The 12,809-nt window shown below is 36.2% G+C and overlaps 1 protein-coding gene across 2 annotated transcripts in view; it reads left to right on the top strand.

Moving 5' to 3' along the window:
* Positions 1-12,809, top strand: part of TM9SF3 (transmembrane 9 superfamily member 3) — a 76,957-nt gene that overhangs the window by 31,828 nt on the left and 32,320 nt on the right. For both annotated transcript variants that reach the window (XM_032608295.1, XM_032608294.1), the window contains exons 8-9: positions 5,993-6,087; positions 9,101-9,231. In XM_032608295.1, coding sequence (XP_032464186.1) covers positions 5,993-6,087; positions 9,101-9,231 — 226 coding nt within the window. The remainder of the gene's footprint in view (positions 1-5,992; positions 6,088-9,100; positions 9,232-12,809) is intronic.

Here is a 12,809-nt window from a genome sequence, read left to right as displayed (position 1 = left end):
GCTGTTTTTTCCACTGGACAGTAAGCTCCTTGAGAGCAAGGACTGGGTCTTATCTTTGCATTCTGAGAGTACCTCAAGAACTTCGTATATGCAGGGTACTCAATCAGTGCTTGTTGAACTGCAGTGGATGTGTATTAATCAACAAAGTTATTTCTTTGTAGTTTCTGTCATATTTCTTTAATATAACCTTTGTAATTTATTTACCGCATGAACCTTAAAATAATTGGCCAAAACCTAAACTTCAGTGTTCTGGTAGGTAGTTCTTATTTTAGGATATAATATATTTCAAATGAAATCCCAAATTCAAGAAAAGCATTTCAAATCTTTCAAGAAGTCATGCTTTACATTAAATACTGGATTAACTGCATCACTACGGAATTGACACTGACTGTATACTCACAGTCTTTTTTTTTCTTGAATTTTATTTATTTTTTATACAGCACTTTCTTATTAGTTACCCATTTTATACATGTTAGTGTGTATATATTAATCCCAGTCTCCCAATTCAGCCCACCACCATCACCACCCCCCGCCACTTTCCCCCCTTGGTGTCCAGAAGTTTGTTCTCTACATCTGTGTCTCTATTTCTGCCCTGCAAACTGGTTCATCTGTGCCATTTTTCTAGGTTCCACATATATGTGTTAATATACGATATTTGTTGTTCTCTTTCTGACTTACTTCACTCTGTATGACAGTCTCTAGATCCATCCATGTCTCTACGAATGACCCCATTTTGTTCCTTTTTGTGGCTGAGTAATATTCCATTGTATATATGTACCACATCTTCTTTATCCATTCGTCTGTCAGTGGGCATTTAGGTTGCTTCCATGACCTGGCTATTGTAAATAGTGCTGCAATGAACATTGGGCACAAAAATTCGTTTTGAATTACGGTTTTCTCTGGGTATATGCCCAGTAGTGGGATTGCTGGGTCATATGGTATTTCTATTTTTAGTTTTTTAAGGAGCCACCATACTGTTCTCAATAGTGGCTGTATCAATTTACATTCCCACCAACAGTGCAATAGGGTTCCCTTTTCTCTACACCCCCTCCAGCATTTGTTGTTTGTAGATTTTCTGATGATGCCCATTCTAACTGGTGTGAGGTGATACCTCATTGTAGTTTTGATTTGCATTTCTCTAATGATTAGTGATGTTGAGCAGCTTTTCATGTGCTTCTTGGCCATCTGTATGTCTTCTTTGGAGTAGTCACAGTCTTATAAGTTAGTAGTGGGTAACCTCTCCTAGAATCCAAGTTTTTGCTTTGTTCCTTCTGAAACGTTAGGGTTACAGCGTTGGCAATTCATTTTTTAATTCCAAAGCTGTTCTGCTTATAGACCTTCAGCTTTTAGAAATAAGAAACCGCATCTAATAGATGGTATTAGTAGGCAAGTCATGCATTGTTATTTTAGCCTGTCATTATTATTGATAGTTGTTCTACGTAGAGCTTATTTGAAGTGAACATACTTAATCATTTACATGGTAAGTACTACAGCTGTGAGTATTATTATGATATCAGTATTATTATGATATTATATCAGTATTATTATGATATCAAAATGACTAACATTATTGAGGTTCCGTGTTAGGAGCTTTATGCTCATTAGCTCATTCAATCCTCACGTCAGCCCCGTAAAGGGACTATTTTTATCTGCATCCCACAGATGAGAAGAGTAAAGCTCAGGGACGTTAAGTAATTTGAGTAAGATCACATAGCTATTAGTAAAGGGTGTTAGTAAGCTGGGATTTGAACCTAGGCACTCTTACTCTAGAATGTGTCTCTTAATTTTCTGGACTGTAGAAATGAAGATAGAGATAGTAAAAATACAAAGCGGTGAGAAAATGAAAAACTTGCACATAAAATTTGTAAGACTCACTCCAGAGTAGGAATCTAAAGGATTCTAGAGGATAAAAAGCAGATAATGTAACATGTGAAAATTACTTTGCTCAATGATGGTCATAGCAATCAGGGAAGAAAAAAATATTTAGATAGGTAGAGGATCAACATCAATGCAGGGATGCAGGTTAGTGTGATATTAGCCCTTGAGAAGGCATATGGTGTTGAGAAGGTATGGGTAAGTCTGGTGGAATGCAGCTGCTGTGCTGAAACTTGCTTTGCAGTGGTGAGATGGCAAGTGTAGGTGAAGCAGCTACTTAGATATCACCCTCTTCCCCTGACCCCCAGTCCTGGAGAGATGAACAAGGAGGACAGTTCCCCACTTCAGCAGATTTTTTCAGTGTAGATGAAAATGGTCTATTTTGGGTGTAAAATACCCACAAAATATTTATGAACAAAGAGGTGCAAGGGTATGTCTGATTTTTAAAACTGTAACTTATATACTCACACTTCCATTTAGTGGAAATGTCTCTGGGGACTACAAACTTAACCTGCTGGTAGTCATTGTGGACTCTCAGTCACATGAGCAGCGTTTTTGAACTCTCTGTCAGTGGTCACACACCCAGTTATAAACAGAATGGATCAATTTGTTAATGATAGTCTGGAAGAAATAAGTTAGTACCTGCAGTGTTTAATTGGATACTTGAAAAAACAAATCTGGTTTTAATTAATTAATTAATTATTTAATTTTTAACATCTTTATTGGAGTATAATTGCTTTACAATGGTGTGTTAGTTTCTGCTTTATAACATAGTGATTCAGCTATACATATACATATGTTCCCATATCTCCTCCCTCTTGCATCTCCTTTCCACCTTCCCTATCCCACCCTTCTAGGTGGTCACAAAGCTCCGAGCTTATCTCCCTGTGCTATGTGGCTGCTTCCCACTATCTATTTTACATTTGGTAGTATATATAAGTCCATGCCACTCTCTCACTTCATCCCAGCTTACCCTTCCCCCTCCGTGTGTCCTCAAGTCCACTCTCTACGTCTGCATCTTTATTCCTGTCCTGCCCCTAGTTTCTTCAGAACCATTTTTTTTTAAGAGTCCATATATATGTGTTAGCATACGGTATTTATTTTTCTTCTTCTATTTACTTCACTCTGTATGACAGTCTCTGGGTCCATCCACCTCACTACAAATAACTCAATTTTGTTTCCTTTTATGGCTGAGTAATATTCCATTGTATATATGTGCCACATCTTCTTTATCCATTCATCTGTCGGTGGACACTTAAGTTGCTTCCATGTCCTGGCTATTGTAAATAGAGCTGCAATGAACATTGTGGTACATGACTCTTTCTGAATTATGGTTTTCTCAGGGTATATGCCCAGTAGTGGGGTTGCTGGGTCATATGGTAGTTCTGTTTTTAGTCTTTTAAGGAACCTCCATACTGTTCTCCATAGTGGCTGTATAAATTTACATTCCCACCAACAGTACAGGAGGGTTCCCTTTTCTCCACACCCTCTACAGCATTTATTGTTTGCTGATTTTTTGATGATGGCCATTGTGACTGGTGTAAGGTGATACCTCATTATAGTTTTGATTTACATTTTTCTAATGGTTAGTGATGTTGAGCATTCTTTCATGTGTTTGTTGGCAATCTGTATATTTTCTCTGGAGAAATGTCTGCTTAGGTCTTCTGCCCATTTTTGGATTGGGTGGTTTGTTTTTTTGATACTGAGCTGCATGAGCTGCTTGTAAATTTTGGAGATTAATCCTTTGTCAGTTGCTTCATTTGCAAATATTTTCTCCATTCTGAGGGTTGTCTTTTCGTCTTGTTTATGATTTCCTTTGCTATGCAAAAGCTTTTAAGTTTCATTAGGTCTCATTTGTTTATTTTTGTTTTTATTTCCATTTCTCTAGGAAGTGGGTCAAAAAGGATCTTGCTGTGATTTATGTCATAGAGTGTTCTGCCGATGTTTTCCTCTAAGAGTTTTATACTGTCTGGCCTTACGTTTAGGTCTTTAATCCATTTTGAGTTTATTTTTGTGTATGGTGTTAGGGAGTGTTCTAATTTCATTCTTTTACATGTAGCTGTCCAGTTTTCCCAGCACCACTTATTGAAGAGGCTGTCTTTTCTCCATTGTATATTCATGTCTCCTTTATCAAAAATAAGGTGACCTTATGGGTGTGAGTTTATCTCTGGGCTTTCTATCCTGTTCCATTGATCTATATTTCTGTTTTGGGTCAGTACCATACTGTCTTGATGACTGTAGCTTTGTAGTATAGTCTGAAGTCCGGGAGCCTGATTCCTCCAGCTCCGTTTTTCTTTGGCTATTCGGGGTTTTTTGTGTTTCCATACAAATTGTGAACTTTTTTGTTCTAGTTCTCTGAAAAATGCCATTGGTAGTTTGATAGAGATTGCATTGAATCTGTAGATTGCTTTGGGTAATATAGTCATTTTCACAATGTTGATTCTTCCAATCCAAGAACATGGTATATCTCTCCATCTATTTGTATCATCTTTAATTTCTTTCACCAGTGTCTAATAGTTTTCTGCATACAGCTCTTTTGTCTCCTTAGGTAGGTTTATTCCTAGGTATTTTATTCTTTTTGTTGCAATGGCAAATGGGAGTGTTTCCTTAATTTCTCTTTGAGAGTTTTCATCCTTATTGTGTAGGAGTGCAGGAGATTTCTGTGTGTTAATTTTGTATCCTGCTTCTTTACCAAATTCATTGATTAGCTCTAGTAGTTTTCTGGTAGCATCTTTAGGATTCTCTATGTATAGTATCATGTCATCTGCAAACGGTGACAACCTTACTTCTTCTTTTCTGATTTGGATTCCTTTTATTTCTTTTTCTTCTCTGATTGCTGTGGCTAAAACTTCCAAAACTATGTTGAATAACAGTGGTGAGAGTGGACAGCCTTGTCTTGTTCCTGATCTTAGAGGAAATGGTTTCAGTTTTTCATCATTGAGAATGATGTTGGCTGTGGGCAAATCTGGTTTTTAAACTGATTGATTTTGAGAGACCCACAGTCTTCTAAACATGGGAATGACAGACTTTTATATTATGCGACACTTGTATTTAGCTATATATTGGTGTAATTAAACATTGCAGTGTTTTAACTTATGTATCTTCTTTAAGAAGTGGAACATAATTGTTTGAATGGAAGAGTGGTACATGTTTCAAGGCTGTATGATTCCTTTGTAGGTGGACAATGGAATGGAATAATAATTATTATCCAGAAGGTGGTTAATTTTTGAAAGTTGTGTATCCTTCCAGTGCACACATTAGTGTGATACTCTTGTAAATTCTATTTAAAATAGTATTCTTTATCTCAGACTGACAAGGTTATATTTTCTGTCTATAGTCTTTTACCTTCCTAGTTGTGGTGAGTTTCAGAAATGATCTTTATTTTTAGTGAGTTAAGTACATTTCTTTATTATGGTAAATGATACTGTCATTTTATCATTTTAATATTTCTGTTTGCAATTAGGCATTTAAAATATTTTGTCCAGTTTTATTTAATAGGAGAGTTGGTCTGAATTGCTTAGATATTATTGGAAGAGGAGGTTAGAAATTGTTGATCTGAGTTAATGTTGATTTGTGGACCTATGGATTTTAAAAAACGTTTTTAACAGTGTAAAGGAAACTAAATAGGAAAAGTCTCAGTATTATACCATTTAAAGTAATAGCAATAATATAGGTTATAGTACTTCCATTTTATTTCTATCAGCAGGCAAGAATCTCCAGCAGTTAAATTATAAAGAGGAATATTCTAATGATTTTTCTTAACAGATGAATATCCTTTTCCATATGATGTGATTGGTTCACAGGGTTGCAAAACAGTTTTAGTGCCAGCTTCTAATATGTTTGCCAAAGAAATGTGAAATATTTGTTTAGAATATTATGAAATTTAACTTCAAATTTAAAAAGAATGAGGATCAGTCTGTTATTATTTAAATGCAATTTTAACTAGAAATTCTTTCACTAGGCGACCTTTTGAGGTCCTTTGTAGTCCAGAAGGATACTTTTGTGTTCCTGCTAAATTTATTTTTGAAATTAAACTAATGTTGATGTGATAGACTATATGATATTTTCTTTAAATCATTGGTTTTAGTTTATCATATGTGTTGTTTTGCCTTTTTAGGAGGGGGTCAATGCTCAGTACAGCCATATTTGTCTATGCTGCTACATCTCCAGTGAATGGTTATTTTGGAGGAAGTCTGTATGCTAGACAAGGAGGTAATTTATGAGTTACTGCTTTGTATTTTTAATTGTAGATGTTAATATTACACTGTGAGGTATATGGAATTTAAAATGTGCAGTACAGCCATTGTAAAGTCCTTTGTTATCCCATTTCACATGATCTCCACCATACCTATTATATGTTCTAATTTGCTTTTATGGAATGCTTGCATTTTATTTCCTAAAATTATGAGTAATGAATAGATTTCTCCATTGTCCACTGTGAATTAGCCCTGAGGAACATGTAGGAGAGAGTGTATTTAAGTTATTGATACTATTTTGCTTTCAGGTGCCTAGTTCCCTAGTAGTGCTCCATGGGATGTTTCCACATAGAATATATAGCTTCATAGCCGAATGTAAAGGCATGTTTCATGGTTTATGGATAAATGTCTGGACAGTGAAGGAGCATAGGAAGGAAATCTGTTTACTTCTGTTGACTCTTAAATACTTATCAAAGGACATGCACAAAGATTTTCTGTCACAGTCTTTTGCTAAGAGAGCTTCATCTTGAATACCCCCTTGCTTCTTTACTATTGTGACCTGGAATTGACGGGGTATACATGGATGATATGAGGACACTGCTCCTTGCTGTTTCTTTCTGTGATGGCATTCAGGGTTTTTAAGTTCCTTTTTTTCCCCTGTAATTGTTTGGAGTCAGAAACGTGCTAAAAGTAGTAGATTAGCATATTTTAGTTTATGAATGACGGGTTGTTGAAAGACATTAAAATTATATTCCTAAGGATAGAGATTTCTTAATGTGATTTTCCCAGCCCATCCTAAGCAGTGTCGTCATTAGGGAATCCTGCCTTCTTTTAGTAGATTAGACATATTGTCTATAGGAGCTCAGAGCATTTAAAATTCCCTCAGGATATCCTGGTTTACCATGGTTTTTTAAAAAATTGGTCCTACCAGACTTAATGTGGTGTATACCTTCAGCAGAGATAGTTCTCTGGATTGCCTGAGGGAGTATCATTGCAGATTCCTGACTATTTTAGTTAGCTGTTCAGTTTCTCTGTTCTACGTCTAGATATGGGAAGTGAGTCTTAGCACACAGGTCTACCATCCTGAGGAAATAAGGATGCCTAAGGTAACTCCTACTTTGAATTTAACCTGAAAACTAGTTAGGCTAAGAATTGTACAGTTTATGACCTCCAAAAAAGTCTCCACAGCAGAAACAGATTACTCAAAACAGGAAATTTATTCATCCTTGGACATAAATTTGCTTTTAGTCCAATTGCAAGTTAAGAACACCCAATCAAACTTTACTATACTTATTCTTGAAAGTTGACAGAGTTCAGACCTAAGCCTAGGAGTATCAGATCTTACCAGGAATAATCTAAAGGTTATTTTCTGATTGACAGTGCCCTGAGGAGGTCTGATCATGTCCTGATATTTTGTCTGAGCGATCCCTAAAACCAGGTGAATATAGAGGTCAGCCCAGAGAATCAGGGATTCTTCAGGTTATCTCAGGATCTGGACTACAGTGGAGCTCAAAGACTTCATACTGTCCTCAGTGCACTGGATAGTGCTCCAGACCCAATTTAAAGACCAGAGTCTCCAAGGGTGTTGGGGAACAGTAGGAAGCACAATGCAGATGTCTGGGCCACTGATTGTACCCAGTGGAACGTACGTGGGATTCTTTTTGACTGTTGGAGGGAAAGGGAGAAAGAGAGAGTTGAATATAGCTGAATATAGAATTTATTAACCCGTGTCTGAATCTGAGAAGATAATGGAAAGTGCAGGAAAAGAGAATGCTAGGAAAGAGTTGGAATTTAATAAGAGAAATAATCATTTTAATTAGTTCTTACCCTTTTTGCTTTGTTCAAATGCTGAGTATTAGTTTAGAAAGGAGGGGTTCTTGAAACGTACCTGAGAAAGAAATTAAATAGAGGCAAAAGTTCAGAATCAAGGAGTTTTTCTGCAAGAATGTCAAGATCTGGGGTAGTAATTCTATGAGACAGATGTTTGAAAAGAACTTTATATAGAAGAAAATAAAAATTAGGGTATTGCTAGTTTTTCCTGTAGCACTTTCTGTTTGGGTCCTGTTGCTTATGGTTGTGGGGCTGAGCTTTAATAGTGATCCCATGTTAAATCTTTACATTACGTTCCTGAGCAGCATGAAGATGTGTCCCAGAGGTGTGCTTGCTCATGCGCTCTGCTGGGCTAGAAAGCTAGCTCCTGTTGTGCTTCTGGTCATTATGAACTTGATTAAAAAATTTTTGATTACATAGTTTAAAAATTCTTTCCTTGGGTTATTTAAATAATAGATTCTCAGTAAATAGAATTTTGGCAATACAAAGAGGTTCAAAGAAATAGTAAAACTTATAAATATTTAGTTCTAATTGCTGAGAGGAAGCTCATGCAACACATTCTATTGATTTTTCCTTTTGAAACATAGAAATGAATTTAAATATATGTTTATAATCATAGAGCTAAGAGTAAATTTAGGGAACGTTCACCCAGGGATTTTTAAACTTTTGTTTGTTTAAAGCAGTGTAACCCTCTTTTCAAATGAGAGCATATATGAAACTACAATGTGTGAAACTGTTGAAAATAAACTTGTTCTGTTGAAGCAGGGCTGGAGGACCTGGGCCCTTCCTTTACTGGTGACTTCATGGGCACCTCTTAGAAGCTCCAGAACTCCAAGTAACACCTAGGTGTTCAAAAACACCTTTATAGGCCAACTTGTAGCCCAGAAAGATTGAGTGGTTTACCAACGTTCACAGCGGTTCAGTGGCAGAATCAGGACAAAACACCAGAATATTTTACCATAGTTCATTGCTCTTTTCCAGTACACCCACATCAAAAGCGTGTTTCCACTAGACATACTTGAATAGTTGGACTGGTCTTTATTAGCTGTTGTTTTGAAACAGCTATTAGGATGTCAAATTTAAGTTCTTTACATTAGAATTTTAGATAATTTGGTACTAAATAACCACCTTTTAAACATTAATATATGTCTGTCTGTCTACCTAGCTCTCTGATTATTATAGTTTCCCTTTTCTTTCAGGAAGGAGATGGATAAAGCAGATGTTCATTGGTGCATTCCTCATCCCAGCTATGGTGTGTGGCACTGCCTTCTTCATCAATTTTATAGCCATTTATTACCATGCTTCGAGAGCCATTCCTTTTGGAACAATGGTGAGTTGCTTGCATCTTACCTTTAAACTGAAAGAGTGTAAGCATTCTCTAATGTGAGGCCTGCTGTCTCTCCAGAGAACCTCTTAACTAGGAGTTCTGCTATTTGCAGCCAGTCCCTACCCAGTCCTGGAAAGTTAGGTAAAGAACATTTTTTCTTGATTCTGTCAACCAATAAAGTGAAAGAACAGCTAGGGATAAACTGGTGAGTATATTTTAGAAGAATGATGACACACAAGCAACATGGGTGTTTTAATGTGGTAGGTGAGTGCAGTGGTAGGAAGTGAAGACTCTCCATAACATTTTTTTTTTTTTTGGTAGTAGTGTACTATTTTTAGAACCTTATGAAAGCATCTGTATTAATATTGATAATATATGTGCTATAGATATTAAAATCCTATCTCATATCTTACCTGTTATCACAGAGTTTGAAATGTTTTAGATTATTTAAATATATTAAAGCTAAAGCACAGAAATACTGGCGCTTTACACAGTTAACTCACAGTCTTCAGATTCTTCCTGTTGTCTTTTTACTAGAAACAACTTTAGGCCTGGAGTAGACTTTAGTCTTAATGTACACTTTGCAAACTTGCGCACATATGTACATATATGTATGCGAGTTGGAAGGTGGTTACTGCTTTTCAGAGAGGCAATTAACTTGGTTAAGGTCATACAGATAGTTAATGGCAGAACTGTAACTGGAACCCATATCTCCATCTGAATTTTAATCGTTTTGGCTTCCTTTCTATCGTATGAGAGTTATTGAATGGTTTCAGAGAAATTCCAGATGATTGGTTGTTTTACAGTCCAGGTTTTTCAAAGACACCTTGCATATATATTTTTACTAAGTCTTTAATATTTTTTATTTAGGGATATTTTGCAGATTGCTTCAAAATTGAAAGCTTTTGTTTGTTTTTTGTTTTTGCAAGGCAAAGTAACTGATAAAGGTTAGGAAAGGGTAGAGTAATTAATTACATTCATTAATTAACTGGAAAAGAATTTGCTTCATAGTAGTTCCAGGCCATCAGGAAGTATATAGAGAGATTCAAGTTACTTCTTAAAGATGATCTACTGAATTAATTACTTTCATAATGTTTTAAAAATTAAAATTCTGGTTCTGTTATAATTTTTATCATAAAGTTTTGAATTTGATGTGGTGAAAATTATATGCTTTGTTTCACTAAAATTATAAATTTTACCACTGTGTAAATGGGGTTTTAAATGTTAATATTCACTGTAACTTGCCTTTAGATAATTTAATAATTACTAATTATTCAAATACAATATCATACTCTCTGCTGAGCCAGAGATGGTTTGTAAAATTGATCTTTGGCGTATAAAAGACTGGCTGTTGGTGCTTATCAGCCTCCTACAATGTCATGGTCTTAATTTGCATTCTAATTTATAATGAGGGAGTGCTGAGTGAAGGGCATTCCGCTGCCCTCAAGGTTTAATCAAGTGTGTGGTCTAACATTTTTTGCCTCTTTTTAAGAGTATCATAACTTGTTTAGAACATGAAATTTAGGAATTGTTGTGAATGTTTGACCTAGTTGTCCATTAAGTGTTTTAACTACTTAAACTTATATTTTAAGTTATTTGACTTGTTGACATTATGAAGGAAATGGTTATATATTCTCACAAACTCCATGGTTCTCAACCGTGGGTACACATTAGAGTCCACTGGGGAGTTTTAAAAAATTCAATGCCCAGGGCTTCATCCTATGCCAATTTATCTGTCCTGCTTTAAACCCAGTCTCTACTATTTACCTGATTCTGGTTCCCAGCATCTGAGGATGGATCTGTCAGCTGAAAAGCTCCCAGACCACATGTGTCTGAGAAGCTGGTTCTCCTACTAAAATAGCCTAGTTTGAAAATCAGAGTCTTCAGATACTCTTATATGCTCTTCCTGAGGCCTTAGCTCATTCTGTCCCCCATTCCTTTGATCTCTTGGACATTGAGCCTTTTCTCTGGTGATCTTAGCTCTGGTTCTGTTTTCTCGGAGATTCCACAATTGAAGGCTTAATCCAGCTGTAGTCATAGTGACTTCAGCCTCTGTCTTGCCCTACAGAGGCACCAGAACAATGGGGATTTTGCCCACTTGGGATCTGGAGTCTTGTCAGAATACTGCTTTTGTCCCCAGGACTAGCCCAAGATAAGATTGAAAATGGATGAAATTTGTCTCTGGACCCCAAATTCTCTGCTCATGTGTACCTGATTATACATAAAAAGCCATTAAATCCATGCCAGATTAAACTTGTTGAATAATAGTCAATCTTAGCAGGTTAATAAAGGTAAAAGAAACATAAGTAGAGGGTGGTGGTAGTAATCTCAGCTAATGTCTAGTGTGCCACGCTTAAGGCATGGTTCCTAGAGAGTATTACAAAACAATGTAAGAGAGCATTTAAATGAAATTTGGGGTCGAAGACTGTTCAGAGATGAACATACCTGTTTCTGAAGTTGGTGTGTTCTGGCAGAGGTACTATACAGAGAGTCAGAGAGAGTGTACTTCAAATTAAATTGTATCTGGTAAGGTAAAACCTTTTTCCTTTGGAATTTGTTCAGAAATGATTTAGGTGTTATACCCAGAGTTTTTGGTCCTATGAGAGTTTCTTGGGAATGAGGAAGGGTTTGCCAGGATATTCTGAAAAAAAACATTTTAGGCATCAAGTCTTTTGTGGGTTGTAAACCTCAGATTCTTAATTTAATGTTATTGGAGGCTTTCAAAGGACAAAGAACCAAGTTGCAGAGTTTTAAACTCAGAGGCAAGGGAGCATAGAAACTAATAAACTTTCTAATCTAAATATTATTCAGTTCCGAACGCACTGATAAATCCTTGACTTATCATACTTTATGGTTTTGTCTCTTAATGGGTAGAATAGTTGATGGAGAAGTAACAGGGGTCATGAGCCATGTAATATGTGTCATCTTGAGGTTTGTTTTAGCTTGGGAGGGGAATCATCAGAAATAGGCCCGAGGTTTTAGGAAATCAGATTTCACAAATATTTAGAGAAATGCTCTCTCATGACCCAAGTCTTGGGCCATAACTGGGCAAATGGCTTGAGAATTTGAGGTTTTCAAAAATGAAATTCATGGGGACTTCCCTGGTGGTCCAGTGGTTAAGACTGCGCTTCCACTGCATGGGGCGCAGGTTCAACCCCTGATCAGGGAACTACGATCCTGCATGCCGTGTGGCGTAACGCCCCCCCTACAAAAAAAAAGAAATTCATGATATATAATCAGAAATTAACACAATGAGGAAAAAATGGAGACAAAGAGTAATGGATACATGCTATTTTGTGATCTCTCAAAGGTTGTGAGAAGAGTACAGTATTCCTAAGTATGAAAGAATACTAAGGTCTATAAAAATAGTGTTAGAAAACCTCCGTTTCCTAACCTGAACTCTTGACAAGTGCTAAGGCTAACAAAAGGATTTTGTAAAAATATTTTGATAGCAAGACCAAAGGCTTATTACATGGGATCAGTGATGTAACAGAGTAAAAGAAGAATCGCTCTATCTCATTCTTTCTCTTTTTATTTTTCATCAAATAAAATAACCTTCAAACAAGAAAAGACAAGAGGAA

Source organism: Phocoena sinus, chromosome 16 (assembly GCF_008692025.1).
Source record: "Phocoena sinus isolate mPhoSin1 chromosome 16, mPhoSin1.pri, whole genome shotgun sequence".
NCBI classification, from domain to species: Eukaryota; Metazoa; Chordata; class Mammalia; order Artiodactyla; family Phocoenidae; genus Phocoena; species Phocoena sinus.
This window is presented reverse-complemented; position numbering and strand designations above follow the sequence as displayed.